This window comes from Xiphophorus maculatus, chromosome 20, assembly GCF_002775205.1.
Source record: "Xiphophorus maculatus strain JP 163 A chromosome 20, X_maculatus-5.0-male, whole genome shotgun sequence".
Taxonomy (NCBI): domain Eukaryota; kingdom Metazoa; phylum Chordata; class Actinopteri; order Cyprinodontiformes; family Poeciliidae; genus Xiphophorus; species Xiphophorus maculatus.
In genome coordinates, this window is record NC_036462.1 from 9,673,120 (window position 1) to 9,696,789 (window position 23,670).

Consider the following 23,670-nt stretch of genomic DNA (forward strand, 5'->3'; position numbering starts at 1 on the left):
TTTTTGTCCCACTGGCAGAAACTGTGGGAAATGTAACAAGCAGTACATGTAGCTATGAAATCTCAAACATTCCTGAACACACGGTGCTCGAAAGTGTTGCTCTTCATGGCGAATCCACTGGCCGGTGGATCTGGTGAGCAATGAATGACAGTGAAAGCAACTGTTTTCTGCCATTCTTGGTTAACCCGATACACAACACATGACATCAGCGATGGCGACAAAATTTAAACACCTTTCCACTTTTGTGTGTCTCACCCCTTGTATGCATGTGTAAATTTTGGCATTCGCTTGGCTGGAGAAGGGTGAGTGACCATCGCCCCAATTGCACATGTTCCAAGGAGAATGAATGGAGAGGGAGCAACGTTGCCTCTAGTGTTTCAAGCCCATTAGACTGTTAAAACGGAAGAGAATAACTGAAACCCTTCTTTTCATCCAAGTCTTTCAGACTGCTTGTCATTTATTACACGTGTCACTGTCTGAGGGGCTCAGAAAGATTTAAGGCACTTCTGTTTGGCTTCAGAGATGATGCAAACAGTTTGATATAAATACAATGTTTGTCTTCATAATCAAGAATACAGAAATGATAAAATTAAAATTTGAAACCCAATTTTGTAAAAGTGAATATTTTATGAGCATACAAAAACATCAGAATGAAAAACCATGTCTATGCTCAGCTTTTTGACTCCCAAATCTGAAATCTAAATGGACTTTTCTGTGAATGTGCAAAATACTTGCCTACACTAAATCCATTTCTGTAAAACCTCTGGAAACCTACCTGGAATCCTTGTACAGAGATGCGCACTGTATCCCCAACCTTTGCCCTAGTGGGGGTCATGAAGAGTTTAGGACCCTTAGGAGCAGCTGAAAGGAAGAAAGGACACACACAAGACAGAGGTTATTGTACTGAACATGGAGAACAAATCCTGCTGGATACCTGTTTTGACGTCGAGGGAGAGCGACAAATACAATTTCCTGTCAATTAAGGTCACAGAGCGACAGGCCAGGGACCTGCAGGTTCTTTCATCCAAAGGACTCTGCTGGATTTATTCCCTTTTGGAGAGAAAGGGAACTAAATTGGGTAGATACTCATTACTGGAAAAGAATGAGAGTGCAACGGGTGGAGTATGGAAGCAGCGAGATAAGAGGCACTCAGAGAGTTAATTCCCTTGTCTTGGTGTGGACAGCGGACCGCGCAAGGCTTTCATTGCCACCTCCTAAAACAATAATGTGCAGCAGAAAAAGGAACAAACAGATTCTAGTATTATAATAATGATTATGAGGGGATTTATTGCTTATGCAAAAGGTTTTGAGGTTGGCTGTATGATTTCCATTAATATATAAAATAGAATTTGACTTTACAGCCTCTAAATTGCATGCCATATGGCATGAAGCTATAAATACGTACTGAATGATTTATAATGATTAAGAATCCCCCTAAAGATACCTACGTCACATGCACTCTGGTTCCAGTATGTTAAATCACTGAACCAAAGGACACATGCAACAAGAACCAAACTAAGGACATCCAACCAGTAACGCCTGGAAGCCTACATGTGGAGTTCTACAGTCAAGCTGCTGCAACACTGTTTAGTATCTCGTCAGACGTGTTCTGAAAGTGTAAATGTGAAGAAAAAAAGGAATATTTGCAGCAGTGGCACATATGGGATGCATGGCACATGAGAGCTGCACCACTGGTTGATGAATAAAATTGCACAACAAAAATTTTCTATTATTCTGGTAATAACCTGCTAATTGCAGATAATTTATCTATAATTTTGGTCAGTAATTTACATGCACTCATCATGAGTACGGATATCATGATAATTTGGCCTTTTAGTGGTTTATCTTAACCATTTTTTTGAGGTGGAAAGGTAATTCAACATTCAACGTTAAAGTTGTATGTTGAAACCCAATTCGTTGAGTGAACAGGTGGACTTTCTCTTTCTCTTATCAACACATGTAGGTTCAAACATAATGTGCATAAACCTCCATTTAAATTTGGTTAATTTTTACTTAGGAAATAAATAAAAAAATACAAAAAAACTAAATGCTATTTCTCAAAAACAACAAGATCCTGGCATAATCTAAACTGGATATTTGATTAGTGGAGTTCATTGAAACTGATTGGTTTCAATCACACTTGTCTTAGATATTCTTTCATAGTTCATATGAGTCTCTACAATTTTTGGAACACTTAAAAATAAATATGAGAAAAATATATATTCATTTCAATAGCTATGGGAAAATCTCTATTTTACATATAAAACTATTTGTTTTTTCATATCTATTGAAAAATAGATATGAATAAAAAACTACAACACATTTACTTCCAGTTCTTGAAGGATTTATTTGAAAAATTAGCAAAAAAAAAAAGAAAACAATATGGCAATTCAATCACATACATCATGTGGTTACTGTGACTTAGCTTATTATTCCATCTCTTGCCAAAGATGAATGGGATTTCACAAGCTAAAATTGCCGTGGCGGTAGGAAGCACTATCTTTCCTCCTCCTACACACTAACAGAAAGGTATTTTTAAATACTGGTGTCATGCAGTCACAGAGCTTGCAAGGCATATGGCCTGTAGATGATGGCCAATTTCTGGGATTTGCTCCAGCAGTGACAGTTGGTATCCTACGTCACTGCCTTTGATTACGGCAGCATGAGTATGATGGACAGAGTCTCTCTCGGGTGAGGACACCACAAGGGAAATGAGCCACGGTCCAATGACACCACCTCCTAAGGCTCAAATTCTTCCCCTTACAAACGAGAACTGTTTTCACTTCAGGAGAGGTCAAAGAACAAACATGCCTCCCGGAAAAACAACTGTGCACCCTGTATCAGGTGTGCTGTGGCGCCAAGGCAGAACATCAACAGGTCCGCCCAGCTGTACAACAGACTTGGGGAAAAATGTCGTGTTAGCTGGGTGACTGGATCTGTTGAGAAAGAGGAGCCAGGGAGGTAGGCAAAGAAGTTTAAAAGGCCAGGCCAACTGTTGGATAACTCATTAAATCAAGTTCTACGTTATTTCAGTGGCAGACTCAATGAATGTACTATTCTTAGAATCCCAGTGCAGGAATATAAAGTATATTGGTGAACGTAAAGATAATCTCCATAACAACCTAAATTTAAATCTTCAAAGCGAACTTAGCAAATATTTAAATTCAGAGGATAAGTGCACTGTCTTTCATGCACAAACACAAGCACACACAGACCGACAAAGACTGAACATCTGCTGTTTGACTTTCTGGCAAAGCTTAGACCGAGGTGTGAAGGTGGCTGATCTCCTTTTGCCTCTGCTCAGTGTAGGAAAACTGGATTCATTCGCATCTCTGTTGATAATGAATAATAAACACCCTCACTCTCTTCAATCCAAAACAAATTCTTTTTTTTTTTAATTATCAAGCTTCAATGTTCATGAATTTGTAGGTTTTTTATAGATTACCAAAAACCCACCACCTGCTATAGTAACATTTGCATGCAGGGCACAGAGTGGTTCATGAATATGCATGAAACATGACATAACATTGGTCAAGTGTCAGGCTGTCACTCAGTCTCCTAAGGCAATATTAAATCTCTGAAAGAGTTATTACTTATGAGCTCTGCAAAGATCTCACATTCATTTCCTGACCACACTTACACACACCTGAGGGAAACAACTGGGTGTGTGTTTCAGTCAATTATCCTTTTAGAGCACTGAAATACAAATTAATGGGATATGGTAGCAAAACTAATCCTAATGCGACTCATTCCACAAACAGTAATAATGATTGTTACCAAATATTGAAACTACTCAAAAAATTATCCAGTTTGTCTTTAATCAAGATCATCTTCACAATGAACATGATTAAAAATGTTACTGCCTCCGAAAAAGAAAAGAAAACAACTTAGTTTCAAGATGGATCAAGTCCAACGCAGGTTGGCTAACAATTTGAATTTTAAGTGAGCTCTAATTAGAATCAACAAATGCACCTTTTTGTGTTTTCTTCTCTTTAGATGTTAGGATTTAAAAGGAATGCCAAGTGATTCTGCTTCCAGCTCTTCGAAAGATCAAAGGTAGTAACACATTAATTACCTCAGTTGGAAAAGAAGCTTTTCAAAATATTAGCACCTATGACATTTGGCAATAATTTCACAAAACTCATTCATTGTGTCATCCTTTTTTATCAGAATCATGTAGAAAAGGCAGAAAGCAGTTATAATCTACACTGCCATATTTCATCTCGAGTTGACAGCTGATTTCATTGTACCTTCAAATAATGCAGTTATCTCTCTCTTGCATGGGCAGCAGAATACTCCTATTACTTTGATATATGCAGACAGTACCTAGCAAGTTTAAGGACAATTTTTATGGAATGGGATATTTCAAACTGATGACAAAAATCTATTTATGAAATAGTTTCAACACTTTTTGTTGTATTTCTGATGTTCTAAAAACAGGATGAGGGCAGAAACGTTAGCAACCAGTATGTTTATACTAGTAAGACACTGTTTCTACAAAGACAAAATATATCCCCCTTTTTTTTGTTTATTTATCTTTTTAATATCTTTTATATTTTTAACTAATTTTAGTAATAAAAGAATAGGCTTCTGCTTTAAGGAGACCTTATCTGGTTCTCACCATTTGATTTTAACATAGCTCTTTTTCTGACATCAACTTTTTTGATTGCCACACTTAGATTTGTTTTCTTATAATAGGCAGCATGAATATTTTTATGGCTGTTTGTGTCTTTATCCAAACTGCTCACTCAACAACTGCTCGAGACAGATGGCATCCTCCCTTGTAGTCAGTGTAAAACAAAGTAAATTAGAAATAAATTGTTTTTATTAGTATTAATAAGAATATTATTAATTAATACCTGCAGTCACAGTTGTTGGCACTATTGCTGTTAATATAGTACAACCCTCTTTGCCAACAGGATAGCACTTGGAATGGAAAGCAGTGTCATTAAGGACTTATAAACTGCAAGGTAAATTACATTAAATTAGATTACATTTTTAAGTCACTTTTTCAGAATTCAGTTTTGACTAAACTTGATTATGATTTGTGTGACTAATCAACAAAAATGTTTCATAAAAAATACAGGTCTTAAAATTAGTAGGGCTCCATGTGAAGTGTGTTATTTATGTGTGGTTTTGTAAGAATGTTTTGGGAAAAATGTTTTCAAAACATGTATGACAGATGACTACAGCACTATTCAACTAAGTGCGCATTTTACCAATACACTTTAACAGTGATACAAAATTACAACCTAAAGGTGATGTAAAGAAAATACTCACACAATTAAAAGGCACAGCAGAAAATACCTGGTAAATTATATCTTATTGCTCACATACAAAAGCAAGTTTCTGGCATAAAATCTAAAAACGTGACATCTTTGAACAGAAATAAATAAATAAAAAATTGTCATGGTGGGTAATGACTGAAATTGGAACACTACAAACTCTTGTAATCACCAGTGAATTTTGGCAATTCTTTGACTGTGACAAATTGCTACTTTTAGAACAGGTTGCCAATCGATTGCACAGCTTTGTTTAGGCTTTCCACTTCCTTTCTCATCCTCTGTTCCCATCATGACTCTACTTTCATTAGATTTAGGTATTTTTTGGACTTACTCTGTGACTGTCCAACTGACTTTTAGGACAAAACATTGCCCAACCCTGTAATGCTCCCCAAAAGTAATGTCTCTGCCCTGATACAAGGACATCCTTCTTAGCTTCCAATTAGTCAGTGTCACTAAAAAGCAGGAGCAGCATCAGTGAGCTGCACATGTGCAGGGTAGTGTTTGTCTTGGAATAGAACTGGTTTACACTCCAATGTCAGATCAAAGAAGAGGCTTCAGGTGAGTATAACTGGCCTACATTTATGTGAGAAAACATGGTTGTGCATTGTATGTTTGTATGACTTTTCCATAGTAGGGTTTCAGAATTTGCTATAGTTAACAGCGGATTTTAAGCAGATTTTGTTACACTTTGTCATCAAATGAAAATCCATATCTCTGCACTGATAAAGTTGTTGCTTTGGAGCTTTCTGCCTAATAAATTATTTTTAGAATCATGGTCTGTATAGTAAAGTAACTTTCCAGCAGTAACAGCAAGTGTCACAAAACAGTTTTGGATTTGCTCAAGGAAAATAAGAAATGTTAAAATGTGTTAAGTAGCTCTGCACACTAAGTTCTACAAAATCTGTTTGTAGTCTAAGTTTAGTCTGGATTTAGGAGTTTCTGTAAGATCTGAAAGAATTATCTTCTATTTTCTCTATTTTTCTGTGTAAAAATTGAGACATACAATGCAAGATTTCTCAGATAACAAAAGATAATGTTATTTTATCAAGAACTATATGCTCATAAAACTAATCATATAAAAAGACAACACTCAAAATGCTTCCAAAGTCATCATCAGTTAAGACTGCTTACACTGCAGCCATATTTTTTAATTTCTCATGTCATTTGATAACAGAAATATTATTGAAAGAGATTAGATATGCAGGCAGGTAGAAAGTAGTGAATTGGAGCTCCTTTGAGTTTATACCTGTTGTAATTCATCATGGCATAGAAAGTTTTCTCAGAGATTTTGATTCATGCTGACCTGACACTTGTGACAGATTTGTCGGCTGCTCATCCTCAGTTTGAATCTCCCATTCTATCATATCACAAATATGCTCTGATGGATGAAAATCTGCAAACTGATAAGGTCACTTAAGTACAGTGAACTCAATGCTGTGTTCAAGAAGCCAATGAATTTAAGACATGGTTCGATATCCCACTGAAGTCGCCACAAGATGATACACTGTTGTCATAAAATGATGGACATGGTCAGTTACAATACTCAGGTTGGTTGTGCTCAATTACACAATGCTTAATAATTACAAAGTGTCTCAAGCTGATTCAAAGAAGGATGAATACTGCAGTTGAGACTCATTGGACCAGACAGCATTTTTCAATATGATATTGTCCACATTTGGTAAGCCTGTATGAATTGAAGCTTAACTTTTCTGCTGACAGGTGTGGCATCTGGTATGACCTTGTGTTTTGGTAGCCCATTTTCATCCTGACCTATTGGGCATTCAGAGTTGGTATTCTGCATAATCAGTTGCGATGAGTTGTTATTTGAGCTATTATTGCCTTTGTATTATCTCAAACCAGTCTTCACCTTTTCCTGTGACCTCCGACATTGACAGGACAATTTTGTCAACACAAACCACACAAACTGATGCTTACTGGAAATTTTACCATATTATTATTCACTGTTTGGGGTTAGTGTCTGTTAGAAATTATGTTCCAGCTCAAGATGCAGTCTATATGAGTACAGCTTGTAGAAACAAGCAACAGATGCAAACAGCTTACAGTCAAAAACATAAATATGTGACGCTGCCTATGGTGTTAGACTGTTTTCATAATGACTAGCTATGTTTAGCTACATCACATGCAAAATATGGACAACTGGACACATTTGATCCATATTGTTTATATGAATATGTAAAAAATAATTAAATAAAGCTTTTATTTAAGTATTAAATACATTTTGTTGAAAAGAATACTAACTCACAAAACACAGTGAACAAGTGGATAATCAAAACTCAACCAGAGATGATTATAGCCAGTTCAGGTTTACAGAGTAATCGCATTCTTATGTCTCTGGAAATTGAGAGAATTTGAATTTGAGAGAAAACTGAAGCAAAAGATGGAAACACACAAAGGTGCAGAGAGAATGAAAGAGCTCACATAATACTATTCCAGGAAAGAAGTTCCAGTTTTTAATTATGGCTGGGGCTGGAGCCAGTTAAGAACTGGCTGTAAAATAACCGGTTTGCTTTTCAGCACAAAAGAGCCACATCAGTGCCCAATTCTTCTGTCATTATTATAAAGGTCTCATTTATTTATTGTTTAATCCTTCCTGAGTTTTTTATTTATTTATGAAGTATTGTAGTAGAGACAATTTAGCCACATAGATAAGCTTTTTATCCCAATTGCCCTGCAAATAGATGCCATGAGTTCAACGCCTTTGGTTTATTACTGCTCTTTTAGTGAAAACCTTTACAATCCTGATTTGCTGAACTGGAGAAATGAACCAGCAGCAGGAATTGCACAGATTTTAGAGTAAGATTTATTAACACAATTTGTTGATATTGAAAGACCAAACACTTACATAAACCAGACAGAAGTCAATGAGCTGTGAGCATAGCTGTAAACAGCACATTGACCTGTCTAAACTCCTTGACATGTGATTTCAAAATCAACCATATGAAGATAATTAATATTCAGTTATGTGTTACTCTGATATCAATTGAATAATTTATCATTTTTATACTTATTTTTTTTTTTACCCCTCCAGGGGGTCTTTTGTGGGCTCTAGTGTCCCTTATATGACAGTAGGCTGACAGGAAACGGGGAAGGAGAGGGGGGAAGACATGCGGCAAATATCGTTGGGTCCGGGAGTCGAACCCGCGACGGCCGCGTCGAGGACTCAAGGCCTCCAAATATGGGTCGCACTATCCCCTACGCCACCATGGCACGCCCCACAATTTATCATTTTTGATTGGCTGTTGTTCCCCTAGTTCCTGACAAAAGTTGTTCTTTCCTTTGGCTCAGTAGCAAACTGGTGCTGGGCTAAATCTGATTTCCATCAAATCAGTACCAGTGGCTAACAGCTACTAAAGCTTACCCAGCAACAGTTCTTTATGTTTCCACCAGCACTGAAAAAGGCCCCACACTGTCTGTGAGCAGCAAGGGTGAATACTTTCTGGATATCTGTTAGAAAGACGTATACATGAAGAATACATACTGTATATTTTATACCCATGATAGTGGTGGCCGCAAAAAATATGTCATGTGAGATTGTTAACCACCATTATCTAATTAGGTTAAGAACTTTACAGAAAATAATGAGTTTCCATAGATTTATGCATGGTTTCTCAGTAGCATAAAAGGAAGCAACTTTTAATTAGATGGGAGCTGGTGAGAGGAGATAAAATACATTGAGAAACAACACTGCCATATACATAGAGCAACCAGGGTCTCCTCATTCAGACTTTTCCTTACTTCAACCATCCCTTGCATCGTGTGAAAGATACTGTCTCTGTGCATACTGTGAGGACTGTATGGCTCATTTCCAGAAGGACTATGCCAAAGTATAGCCTTTGAAGTCTTAATTGGGTATGCTGGAAGCGATCTTTGTGTTTAGATAAAATAATTTTGGTGTATGCATCTCTCTTGGATCACTACGTAGACTGTATATCTACACTCCCCAAGCACACAGACAGACTGACAGAGAGAGAGAGAAAGAGAGACAGAAAAAGAGAGATCCATAAAGTTTACTTGAACTTCTCTTGTAGTATAATTCCTGTCTTGTTAAAGTATGAGTCACAATTTATTTGGTTGGAGTAGATTGAAATCTTAGTTCCCACTATTTTGTCCTCCCTTAACTAAAACTATGAAATTTAGTGGCACGTCGACAGACTGAGGAGCTTACAGGAGGTGTTCACTGGAGTTCAATGAAGTGCAGCATCTCTGAAACTCTCTTTCCAATTATATAACATTGGTCAGAGTGTCTAAATTCTCATTCAACTTCTCTAATTCAGGCTGACTTTTTCAATAACGGTGCTAGGTTAACTCAATCTAGCAACAGACAGCTCGATGAATTGCCCTGTCACTCACTTGGAGTTGTGCATTTGCCGCTAAACTCAGAATCTGCTCAGCTGGAACACAATTAAGCAGCATCAAATGAAAATCAGTGTTGTTCTGTGAGCATTTGCAAGGAGACACAAGGAGGTCCAGTCGGCTTCTGACTGTGACACGACGACAGCACGACATTAAGGACGGAAAAATGAGAAAGGGGTTTCAGTGTTTGAAAAAGAATAGAGGACAGACAAGAAAAGCATGATAGAAAATTAAAACCAGCAGGCAAAACAGATCAACATTTAACTCACCCAGAGTGACCTCTGTCTGCATGGGCATGGATAATGCTGGGTGCTTAACTTCACAGCTGAATAGGGCATCGTTATCCAGCTGAGGGTTGAGGGTCCAGGTAAGTCGAGCCTGTACCACAACAGAGCCGTCGCTCTGAGGGATCTGAGTGTGACTAAAGTAGTACAGAGGGTCCGTGCTGTGCACCCAGCGGGGGAACTCTCGGCTCACCACTGTCTCTGGAATGACCTCTGTTGCAGGGCTGGGTTCATAGGCCTGTTGGCCCTGAGTGTGGACGCGCTGAGGGCTCTCTGTGTACAGACGGGCCGACCGGCCTTCCGGATCGAGAAGGGAGAGGGAACGCTGCAGTTTGGTCTCATCAAGGTCCCTGCTGATGAGTGGCCTGGCTCCTCTCCATCCTGCTGAGCCGGCTGCTCGCTCGCTGGTGGAGGGCTCAGTGTAGGAAATCACCTCTATCAGCTCACCATCACGCTTAAAGTACACCTGATAAGAGTATTGAAAAATGGGATATTGAGGGGATGACAAGAAAAAAGAAACAAAACAAGACATATTTTAAATAGGATTATGCATAAATGAAACAATGCACATACTATAGATCACCCACTTCAGAAAACATATTAAAAATTGCTTGTAATTCTACAAACTTTTCTCCAAAGCCAAAATATGTTCAGCTTTTCCTTTTATGTCCTAAGATGTCCAAAGCATCCTTTTTATTTTCAGACCAAACAGTGCATCCTATTTTATTTTGACATCTGTAACATGTCTGCATAACTTGTCAGTAGTCTGTTTTTGCCTAATTGAATCCACTGGACATAATTAAAAGAGCACACACCTGCTTATGAAAAGCTCTCACGGTTAGCAGCGTATGTCTGTGTAAACAAAGCCAGGAAGTTCAGATAATTGTCTTGTTCGTCTGCAGGAGGTGACCATGTCAAGGCCCAGATATAGAGAATCATTTCTGCAGCTAATAACTGTGGCGAATATTTTGCCTTCACAGTTCTACTGAGTAACTGGAATTTGACTGTATTAGTCAGATGAAGAACTAACAATCTAGAGGTACAGAAAGACAATCAGAAAACTCAATCAACAAGTTGTTTAAAATTAGAGTTTCATAATCTTTCTAAATTAGGAGACCTTCAAAAAACAAACAGGTTACTCTGAGATGTTTTCAATCACAAATTAGTTGAAGATTTTCAGGGACTAAGTGTTTTCTTAGAAATAAAAATGTACATAAAATAAAAAAAAAACACCACACATCATTAAGTAACTTTGGGAAACGTATGAAATTTGTATAAAAAGTCTAGTCTTTTGCTCATACTGCACAAAAAGACTAAATATCTAAATTCATGACAGTTTTAAAGGATGAAAAGTATGTGATTTTAGGATGATTTACTGGTTGACCGAAATTGACAATAATAATAACAACAACAACAATAATAATACAATTAATTTATAATGCCTTTTATAACTTTAGACCTCAGAGGGCAAAAACAAAAACAAAACAAATGATTGTGATGGATAAAAATAAATAAATGAATAAAAGAGATTAAAAGCACCTTACTATATCTGGGGAGGGTTTCAGTGGAAAGGAATAACATTATATTTCTACTGGTTTGTAAGAAATGTATTTTTAAAAAACTCATTCTTCGACACAAAGGAATGTCCTTAATATCAGAGAATTTACAGGCTCAGTCTATGAGTTTAATAAAAATCTCTGACTGCCTAATCTCTTGACGGGGAATTCATATCTCATTCCAGTACATGCCCAGAAGATATTGGCATTGAAACAAGGTTGTATAGTCTTTGCCTGTGGTAACGCTATTTTTGAAACAATGTGCCTTTTTCTGTGTTGTTGAACAAAAGGACCGTTCAATCCACAGCTCTTTTGGGGGACATGTGGTCATCTAAATTCTAATTTCTGAGGATCAAAGAAACATCATTATAAGATGTGCATTTCACAGCCTTGTGTGTAGGTTTTTGGTATGCAGATTGTTCAAACATAGCACTAATGCACTCTTTCAAGCTACGGTGCCTCAAGCCAACATTTGCAAAAGATTCACTACCTGGACAGCATTTAAGCATCAAATTGTATGTCCTTCTCTGTGAAAAGACATTAACCTTTGAAGTGACAGTATAATCTGTATTGACACTGGGGTTTTTTGTACTAGTTTTAAAACGGCCATCTCATACTTCATTCCTGAATCGAAATATTTACTTTTAAATGGATATGACTACCACAGTCTCATTTGTTTCAACTTCCATTTTAGCTATTTCAAATAAATGGTCAATAATGTCCTCATCTGTCAGTCCTGATGATGATGTTCAGTGAATATTTTCAGTAACTGACACAACACTGTAAGTTACATGTGCTTGCAGGGTTGTAGAGTTTATAGCTTACTTTACAAATGCGACCAGCCATCTTGAAACAGGAACACATGCACAATTAAAAACCTAGCCTTGATCTAATTGATTCCAAAGCACAGTGTTTGTAATGGTGATAAATGATAATGATAATAAAAGTTAACTGGCTCTTACAACAAATAAACAGTTCTTCTGAATGATGGCTTTTAAAAGTATCCATACCCCATATTTAGGTTATATTCAGCACAGACACAGATTTCTTAAAATGTTCATAGATTTTAGTGACTTCTGAATATTTTTGGTTCCATAAGTGTTTGAAATTATACAAAAAGAGGGTGCAAATGTTTTTAAAAACAGTTACAATTACACATTCAGGCTTAAGTACATGCATAAACTGCAACTAACATTTGGACATAGTAAGTTGCAATGTCAAAATATTGCAATCTAGTGCTGATTCCCTAGTGTCAACTCTACTGCTGACCATACATAGATACAATTGCCTTCTGCATTATTGTTTTGTCGTCACTATTTGATCTCATTGACATTTTTCGGAAAACCAAGTGGAGGCTTGTAAACGATATATCGACAATCAAGCCCAGTGGTGGTAGCTTCATGCTGTGCAGTTGTTTTGCAATCACAGGTACGGCTGCATTGCATGAAGTTGTCAGAAAAAGAACTAACTCCAGATTTTTTAACTTCTCCCTCAAAAGTGGATGAAACTCAGACATAGGTTGAGTTGGTAAAAATACAATGATTCCAAATCTGGGTTTAGAATTATATAGCATATCAGCACTAGCATTTCTAAATTGGTCCCTGAAATCATCTATGTTGAACATTCAACGTAGATGACACATAAAAGCAACACTCTTTGTTATTATGACACATAAAAGCAACACATAAAAGCAACACTCAATAAATTAATAAATAAATAAATCTATCTCTTAATTGTTGCATTTTAGTTAGCAGAAGTCCAACAAAACACAACTGGTTAATTGACAAGCAAAAAGTATAAGGCCAATTTGAAACCTAACTCCGCTAACGATTCTCAAGTATTCATGTCCTGTTATCTGCATTTACCTTATGCTCTGAACCATGGCTTGAGATTCAAATGCCGCAATAGGCAGCGTAAACATTAGCCTTATCCACAATGACCCCATTGCATCTGCTAGCAAGTCTGACTCTTCACTGTGTACCAAAGCACCTCATTAATTATCACAGCAGGTGGAAGGGGAACAGTGTGGATTAGACAGATCCATGCACCTGTTTCATAGCTTTTGTTTAACAAAATGGTGTTGGTATGCAATAACACCTGTTTCTGCTATAGAATTGTAAACAGAGAATTAAGTCAGTAAATCTGCTTGACTGATTTGTTTCCATATCCATTATCATGCAACTTGATTTATAGGTAAATTATTGAATAAACAGGACCTGATTTACTACCATGTGAGAGCTCTGTCCTCTGCATATTAAAGTCAAAGATAAGACCATAGCAAATGTATTATTTTCAGGTAAATATCGAGAACCTGCTTAGTCTTTTATAATAATTCTACTGTGACTTTTCCATTTGTCTACGTAAATTAATGTTTCATAAAATACATGACTGAAATAAACAGCATGTTGCTCCAGGGAAAGTGTGAAACATTATTTCTGTGTCATTATCCTGCTTGTTTCATTTCCTCTTCCATCACTGGCAGATCAAATCTACAATATGGATATGAAAGCAGAAGATATGGATATGAGGTGACATATGTAAAAAAACAAAAAGACTGATATAAGGGTTGAGAGATATCAGTCACATTTGTGACAATGCCTAAAGTAAGTACCTGTGCATGTGTTATGATCTGAGATAATTTCTTCACAAACAATATTTTATGTAGCAAAAGCCAATTAAAATTATATGCAGTTTTAGCCTTGTTGTTATAGGTTATACTCTTGTTTTGTTTTTGCAACTGATGCATCACCAATTCTAAGAGTTAATTATTTAAAGTTCAAACCAAATCAATGGAAGATTTTTGAATTCAGAACTACTAAACAGATTCATTCTAACTTTTTCTTTGAAAAGCACTACAAGAATAAAGGTTTTCTTACATACAATCTTACCAGAATTTATCTCTAATAGAATTTATGTTTATTGTCTCTTTGAATGTACTAGCATTTCTAAGAAATTGGAAACTAAATGGATAGGGTTTCTGTTTATATGGACTGTTATTTTGAAAATGTGATAACATTTACACAAGTGAAGAAAGCCACCCACCATTATTTACCATCATCATTTTTTATATTGATATTACTCTTGAAATGACGTCACCAGCCTTTATTGCAAATTTAATTTGTTTTTCTTTGAGCTTCTGGCTAATTTGCTAAAAATCGAGTTTCTCTGACAAAGAGAAAAGTGAAAGCATATCCATTCTTTTATTCTTTTCAAATGAGACAGCAAACACTGATTAATTTTCCACATTTGATTATAAATCTGCCAAAGCAACACTTAATCTGTTTTTCACTGTGATACATGTCTCCTATAAATTGCTGCTTTCGACAAAGTGACATGGTCCCTTTTGTGAACAAGAAGCTTTCCATTTGCATTCATAGAAAGGTTTTCACAATGTATATGTGTAAAAACATATTACCAATTATTGTGTTTCAAATTGAATTTGTCCATTGAGATGTCTTGGAAAAAAAAGATATGAATAAATTGCTTATTAAAGTGGAGGTCACATTTATTGGCACTCTTGTGAAACATGTTTCAATGCCCTGAAATAAATGTATAATTTATTCCAGCAGCATAATTTAATATTAAAAGAAAAAGTACAATCAAACCCGTATTTTGATATATTTCTCAATCGAGAAAAAAATATTAAGGTGAAAAAACATGTTTTTAGTAAAATCATCATTGATATCCCTAATTAGACCAAGGCAACACAGCTCTTTGACCATGCTTAACAATAAGCATTAGGTCATTTTTAACATTTTCAACCAGTATTTTGTGGAGGTTTTTTTTTTTTTGCCAAGAAACTACATCTTAATCTTATCTGATCAAAGAAAATGATTGCATTTAGGTTAGGAATTCCCACATTATTACTTTTCCAGTGGTAGAACAGAAAAGTTCTAGTTTCAAACTTCCAAACAGCCGGCTGGATTGTAGGTAACATTAATAGTTTCTATGTAAATTTGGTGACCTAATTAAATTCTAAAAAGACATGTTCTATCTTCCTTACCATCATATGTACGGTAGCAATAAAAAGATGGGTCCTCATTGAGCCTAGTAGCTATAAGAATTTGGCCTCTATGTGACTTCATATATAAAAACCAGTGTAAACAAAATGTCACAGATTGCTAATCAGAACTACCAAGAATCTCCAAACCCTGAAAAAAGTTAAGTTTAAATTAAAAATAGTTAAACTAAAATGTACATATGGATTGCTGAGGGTCCCAATAACTGCAAGAATAAAATATAAAAAAAATATTTCTTAGCTTAGGTTAGCCTTTTTTTCTAATCCAAACCAAGTGTTCAAATATTTTATTGTCAAATTAGGCTAAAATCTTTATTTGTTTTAAACTTTATAGGCTTTTACAAGTTGTGACAGTCAATGTGTCGGGTACTGTCTGTCCTTTTTATATGTAGAATAGGGAGTGAAATGAAAAACGAGCTTGTTAGGTGGTACATTTAGCTGTCATGGGACCTGGAAAGTGGTGCTCACCACCATGTAAAAGAGGATTTTGGAGTGTTTTTGGCATTGCAGCTCTATTGTTCTCTTACAAGCAGTGTTGCTGCATGGAATAAAGTGATTATCAATCACGCCTCTGTTATAAATCCCCAAATACTTCATACTCCAATATCTGTGCACAATGAAGGCAGACAAAACCATTTATTTGATGCTGAAATGAATGAGAACTGAAAAAAGAGATGTAATTCTAAGCTGGAGCCCATACATAATGCCAAGACAGTGGCAAAATTAGGCTGGGATGGTATGAAAAGGATTTCGCATTTCTCTCTGAATAGACAGTGATGAAAGCACCTGCACTCTGAACACTGCCAAGCTGCTCCCACCTCAAAAATATTTCAAACTCCTACTCTTTTCAAAATGTAACAATCATACTTTGGTCCATGTACACCTTTATGTTGCTGCAATTAATTATGGTCGTGTCAAAGGAACAAGGCAGTAATTTTCATAGTGACAGGATTTTTCAATGAGAGTACAGAAGCAGAAAAAAATAAGAGAGAGGCAATGAGAGAGATCCTGGCCATGAGTTAATCAGTTTTCCCACTTATTATTAACTGTTATTATGCTTCCTCTTTTCAATCAGTGCTTGCTTGTGCTCTAAGGATGTTCTAATAGTTGCACTGGGGAGATATTATTGATATGTCACCAGCTTGCTCAGTAACATCAGATGCCGACAGATCTTAAAACATAATGCCAGATACGTTTCACAAATAACGTCTTTTAGTTTCAGATTTTTCAAAAATATACCATTGGAACTTAGCAAAAAGTGCAGAGAAGCATTAACATTTGAAAGAAAAATTTATCCTTGAAGAAGAGAGATTTATATTCGGAAATAAACTGCTGCACGGTCATGTGTATATCAAGGTGCAGATCAAAGCAGGAACCCACAACAGCACATAAGATCAAGGCTGAGAAGTAAGAAAAATGAAGCTTTTTGAATATAAAAGAAAAAATATAATATACACTCTGGCCATCATTGTCAGGCAAAAGTTCTTTGAAAGAAGTAATGGATATGTATTCAAGGTTGCATAAAGAAAACCAGATAGAAATAAGTGTGTGATGCAGAGACCCTATCATTGTACAAATGGTGGCTATATGGTGTTCACATTTAAACAGCTATTAATTTACTCCGGAAAAAAACAAAAACAAACATAGGCAGCAGTTTATGACAGCCTTAACCTGAACAAGGTCATATGTAGAACAGTCAGTTACATCACAGGTGATTCTTTCTAAAACTGAATATCATTAAAATGTTAATATCGTTCAGTAAATGTTGTTCAATTGAAAAGGAGAAAGTCATTGTTCGGTCTGGTGTTGCTCCTCTTCCTTTTGAAAATCCTCTAAGCATTCACTATGAGGTTTAGGTTAGGGCAGTTTGGTGACCACTCAAGCAGTGATACTATGGTCACTAAAACAAACATAAGTACTTTTCACAAAGTAAGCAGCTGGCAAGTCCTGCTGAAAAAAGATTAAGTTAAAGCTTGTCAGCAGAAGGAAGCAGAGTTGTAGTTTAATGCACCTCTCTGCTGCTTCTATACTGTTGCACACATATTGCACCACTGAGTGAATGGGCTGATAAAATGTTGAGAGTTTTGTTGACAATCCAAATTAGATAACCTAACAGGAAATAACCAAATAACCTAACAGGATTTGCTCCTAACAGGATCCATTAGAAGCAAATTCTAAATCCTAAGTATAAGTATATCCTAAATATACTTATTTATTAAGTATATTTAATACTTATTAATTATACTAAATAAATAAGTATTAAATAAGTATATAATATACTTATTTTATTTTATACGCAAGTATGTTATATAACATAATAAAACAATTATGGTAAATGTTGTTTAGTAAAAATTATCTCTCTTCAAAGACAAAACATCTGCAGACCTACCCACATTTGTTTTCATAACCTGCAACCTTGGGTTGATTTGTCATTAAGTGTGAACAAATAACTATTTTTTCGAGACAATTTTTTTTTACTTTTAACAGGTTTATTTACAAAAACTTTTTAATCTAACCAATGCACTGGCCCTGAAAGAAAATTGCATTATCATAGATCTTTATCAGACATTGCTGTAACAACCTTTAATTTATTTGTTCCATTTTATTTTTCCTCAGTAACACAGAACAACACAGCACAGGACAATAACCAAATTCACACCCCATCAAAACCTGATGTTCTTGTTAACAGCGTTACTATTTCATTGCATGTTGCATTAGACCCTGTTGAAAAGAAGGAAATTAGACCCTGGGAGTCTGGCTTGCTGGTTTAAGTCAAAGCTGCATATTTTAAAAGTGCATCTACTGAGCCACTCAGCTCTCAGGAGTCAAGACTTTATAGGATTCTTTACAAATAAAATGCATTCGATGAAAAACAGAATCACTGACATCCTCCCCTGAAGAGGCCTTTAGAAAATGAGGAAGTACAGGAGGTAAGCATAAAACCTTTTTTTTTTTTTCAGTGAAGCTTTCTGAATTTTTAAAACATTAGCTTCATCTTGCCTTCAACTTAAGCCCAATTCCAACCAAATTATTTAGGAAAGTGTTTCCTTTGATTACCATCTCCATTTTGGATATGATTCATCTATCCCTAGTAAATGGATATTTATCAGAGGCTTTTAAGGTTGCTGTAATAAACCACTACTTAAACCCTTTTCTCAATCAAGATGACTTGAAGGGGACCTATTGTGTTTCCTTGAACAAGGTGTGATAGGTCTATGAGCCATACACAACATGTTCATTAATTTTTTTGCACAAAATAATTCTCATGTAAAATTTCACCTGCTGAGTTCTGTCTATTTTGAGCTCCTTTCAGCATGAGTTGTTTTACGCCTACGTCACTAATATGCAAATAAGCTACTGGTAACCATACCTAACTTATACTATACTTTGACTTTATAAATGTGAAAGTGGCTGCAAAACCAGAAATGCAATTGTACAACCATACATCTCTGACACTGACACAGACCAAAAGATGTGGAGCATCCTGCACAACTATAAAGGACGCATGAAGTGGTGTCGAATGCTAAGTCATATTTAGTCTGCAGATTTGCAACAGTAGGAACAGATCTTTCCTTCAGCTGAGGTCTTTTGGCAAATCCTGCCAAAACAGTTGTCTTTTTTTCAGCAGCTGGTGATGGGCTGGGCTCAGCTGATTCTGACTTTTAATGATACATTAAATTGTATCATTAAATTGGCCTCAAGTAATAACGAAAGAATCTTGGTGGTATCTTTGACTAGAACAAATTTCTAGGATTTATTTATTTATTTCACCTCCAAAATATTGACAAACTTCTCAGCAGTATTTATGTTCAGGAATGATGCTGAAAACAAATTAGTGTATATGGGACTTCAAGGCTGGACTATTGTAAACTATTACTTAAAAAGTATGAAAAATGAGGCTACAAGCCTTCTGCTTAAGTAAAGCATCTTGATAAAAATTAAAATAAAAAAAATATGACATTTCACTTTGTCTATATTGGCTCCCTGTTAAATTAAAAAGTTTCTTTCTTGATAACCAAGCAGTGATATAGCAGAACTTTGATTGTGTTATAGGTTTACAACAGAGCACTCTCAGACTGCAGGTTCCCTGGTTACTTTCTATCATTTGTAAAAGTAAGAATTTTCTTTTAGTCTCCTGTGGAAGAGAAGTCTGACAGTATGCCAGCATCATTCACTTCAGACTGTCTTGCATAGATTTCCCAACGCAAATGACAAGTAAAACATTTGAAGATCCACGTTAAGACAGTGTTTGAACGTAGCAGCTAGTGCTCTGTAGCATTTACTGTTAATGTGAATTGTGGTAACTTGCTGATACATTCTGATTTTTGCTGACCTGGCTTTCCACTCACTCCCTGATGTTGTCGAAAAGTTCAAATACACACAATATTAAAATCAACACAAAGAAAGAACATTCACCAGTTTCGCTACACTTTTTTTTTCTGCTTTCTATGCTTTCAAGACAGTCTGCTTGAACCTTTCAGTTACATGTCAACCTGTGAGACTGTGTCTCCAGCAGAAAGTTTCCTGCTGTGAGGTAAATCTGTGAGCTGTAGCTGAGAAAATGTCCAGACAAAACATTTTCATATTTCTCACACTGATACAGCCTACCAAGTTTTCATGGCATTTTGTAGCATTACTAAGGCTTCAGTTAGGATCTGAAAAAGTTTAACTGCAGGTAAAATAAGGACAGCCTTCCAGCGGAAGGGAGAACACGCAAAACAAGTATGTACATACTTGTTGTTTGTTTTTTTTCTCAATAGATAGTGATTATAAACTACCAAGGCTGCACCTAAAATTCTATTGTTTTGTTAGGATTAGGGTTCCCTTTCTTACAAGACTACCTTGTACAATTTTTTTGTATTTTCAGTACTATACTGCATCTTGCATTACTACAAAGCTAACATAAATCTAATCATCTGACTTAAAGCTATGAAGAGGAGGCAAAATAATGTTTGTCCAAACACTCAGATTACCGTATATTGAGGAATATATATTGAGGATTTTTTTTCTCTCACAGATTTTTCTGTATTTCAAAATCTGATTTTGACCTGTTTTTTCTATGCTAAAGGAGCACTAATAACATTCAAGGAGTTTTTCTTCTCGTGACATTTGCTCGCAGGTGTCCCATCTAATTACACCCTCTTCGTGAGAGAGGAATGGCTGCTGTTACATCTGAGTCTTCTCCTGATTTGTTATGTTTACAATAGAAAAAAAAATAAAAAATCTATGTCTACAGTGTATGAAACATATATTTTTAGTTTTACACTTTTGAAAAGTGCTATGCTGGTGTAAAAGCTATGGTTTTTCAGTGTTTTACTGTATTTGTCTTTTTTGTATTTAGCCAGTGGGGTTAAATTCTTCAGTGATCAAAATAGCATTGGAAAAGCCAACCTTTAAATAAAATTGACAAATGTGAGGATATAGGATACATTCAGAGGTTCAAACTTAATTTTTTTTTTTTTTGCAGTAAGGATGCTTGCTTTGATGTTTTCTGTTGTTTATACTTCAACCTGAATGCAGGTGCATCTCCACAACAACACATTGGCCCCATAATTGTTATGGTAAGAAATCCCACATAATTATCTATTTCAGTTTATATCCATGCATTTTTTTATTTTTTTTTAAAATTAAAGTCAATTTTACTTACCCAGTATGCATTTCTTTAACATTAACATTCTTGACTATGTGAGAGTGAATATGCCTGCATTTTAAGCAGTCTACTTGTTTCTTCGTACGCATATCAAAACCTGAATTGCTCACATTGCCCACTGGGTTGGGGACTGCTGACATGCAGTCTTGAGTTTGACATTTGCCCTTAGTCATCTGGGATGTTTGGAAAGAAAAGGGAAAAGCTAAAGAATGTTTCTTACATTAAGAAGGATTTGTGGTTCTATAGCTAATAACAGTCGAGTCACTTTCAAAATTTCAACCAGCATTATGATCCTTTGTTATGGTGAAATTAAATAAAATATTTAACTAGTCTTTCTGAAGATATTTTGAGATTCACTTTCTGAATTACAGTCCATTGAATCCTGGGGCTTTTCTGGGTCAACAGTTGATTTGTTTCAATGATAATGCACTTTAAATATTTTTCTCATTTTTGACTTGGAGGCTATTTTTCTTACATTATTTATGTATTATATTTTTAACCTCACTTAGGTATAGCTAGCAAAGTCTTTACATTTATAATCTATTAAAACCTTTAGTGTATAATTGTTGGTTTCTTTCTTATGATGGTAAAATCCAAATAAAATATTTGTTCATTGCCTCAAGTAACAAAGCAATGTTACTTGAGGCAATCTTCAGTTAAAGCTTTAGTGAAACCTGGATCTTTTTTTTCCTGAAACTTTTATTGTTTTATATATGTGTTTTCGGCAATCTGATAGAATAATTGTGGATTGAGCAGCAAGGTTCTTTATTTTAATGTTTTCTCAACTCATTCATTAGCTTGCTGTGTGAACGACAAAGCTCATTAATAACAGTGTAACTTATCCAATGACACAGTGACAGTTCTTGCTTGCTGACCAGCTGTAAGCTGTCAGACATCTTTGTCTCCATTATCTTTTAGAAAAAAAAGATCCAGCAGTTCTAAGCTTACATGGTTTAAGACTCTGCATGAAATCACAACAGGAGAGAACCTCACTCATCACGGCATCAAACAGGAAGTACCGGAAATCATTTTCACCTTGTATTCACCTCTTACTGGGCTCATAATTACAACAGATAGGTGTGCTCAGAGTCTGCAGTCCATTACCATATACCAGTGGACAATGATTAATGGTCTGTTGAGAATGAACAGCAAATGGATGCTCTCCTGCAGTGTCCATAAGCTCATATACCACCAAATATGTAGCATTTTTGCAAGGCCTTTTCTTGTTCTCCAGAATGTTGAGGGGAAAAAAACTGGCACATGATGGCATACATGTAGCACCGCAAAACTGTATAGTCTGATTCTTAAAATTTAAGTGCAAGAGTATTGTTTATGATCATTTTACATTTAGTCCCAACCATGCCAGCACATTAAATTAACTCTACTGAATGTGACCGTTACTAATGAAATTAGAATTGTTTAGGGAAAAAAAATCTTTGAACATCTGTGGGAGGTACTGAGATCAAAAGCTTGCCATGGTAATGTGTACTCTATTGCATGGATTCATTGAGGCTTCAAGTTTCTGTGCCACTATTTGGCCTTGTGTCATTATTCCCTTTGTCAATCCCCTTAAATTGTCCTTCTTTCTGCCCTCCCCTCACACACAGACTCTGTAATTGATTGCCGGTCTCCTAATGCACATTTGTCATCAGCTCTTAAGGAAGTATTATCTCCTGAATCCTTTGCTCTCTGCGCTACCATTGAGAGTGTATTATCTGTTCTGCTCCTGCTTGATCATCTGTGGTCTTAGGTGGCCTTGCCTTTATAGATAACTTGCTCTTAAGTGGTTTTAGTTTTGTTCTGTGTGTGACGAATAGAAGAGTTCAAAGGCTTTGAGTTCACTTCAGCCTTTGAATTTTGCTTTTGGATCCTTTCTTTTCTTACACACCATGAAACCATTGAACTGACAGTCCAACATTTTTCCATGAAAAGAAAAATGCTGCCGATGGAAAAAATAACAGGTGAATTAAAGGTTTTATTTTTCTGTAAGAAAAACAAAAACAAAAAAAAACACATCTTAAACTCACCGATGGGGCTGGTTTTCCTCCTTTTGCTGTGCAGACAAGAGTAAAATTCTGAGCTTGGTATCGACTGAAGGGGGCTGGAGTGTTCTCAGCCAGCACTGATATGTTGTTTGGAGGAGCTGTGAAGGACAGAGGGAAATCTTGGTGAAACAACAATTTAACAACGTATGTCACGTTGATAAAAAAAAAAAAAAAAAACATGGACATAACCTCTCCATCATATCATAGTTTACCAGTGGTCAGCTAGTTAACTTCTACAGCAGGAGCTCTGGAGCATCATGTGGCTTCCTGGGTGCTTCACAATGGCTCTTAATAAGAGTAATAAGTTTGATGGTGGATTGTGCAGAACTGAGCAGGGTTGTTTGTTTTTTTTAGGATACATTTTAATAAACATATTTATATCAGTTTTTGTTAGGCTTGGTTCAATATCTGCATAGGAACTCTACAATTAGGCTTCAAACTATATGTCCTTCTTTTCC

General features: G+C 35.9%; 1 protein-coding gene across 3 annotated transcripts in view; it reads right to left on the reverse strand.

The window, feature by feature from the left end:
• Positions 1–23,670, reverse strand: part of igsf21 (immunoglobin superfamily member 21) — a 175,833-nt gene that overhangs the window by 14,166 nt on the left and 137,997 nt on the right. For all 3 annotated transcript variants that reach the window (XM_005802177.2, XM_023325088.1, XM_023325089.1), the window contains 3 exons: positions 23,195–23,310; positions 9,929–10,409; positions 776–861 (listed from right to left, as the gene is read on the reverse strand). In XM_005802177.2, the coding sequence (XP_005802234.1) occupies positions 776–861; positions 9,929–10,409; positions 23,195–23,310 (683 nt within the window). The remainder of the gene's footprint in view (positions 1–775; positions 862–9,928; positions 10,410–23,194; positions 23,311–23,670) is intronic.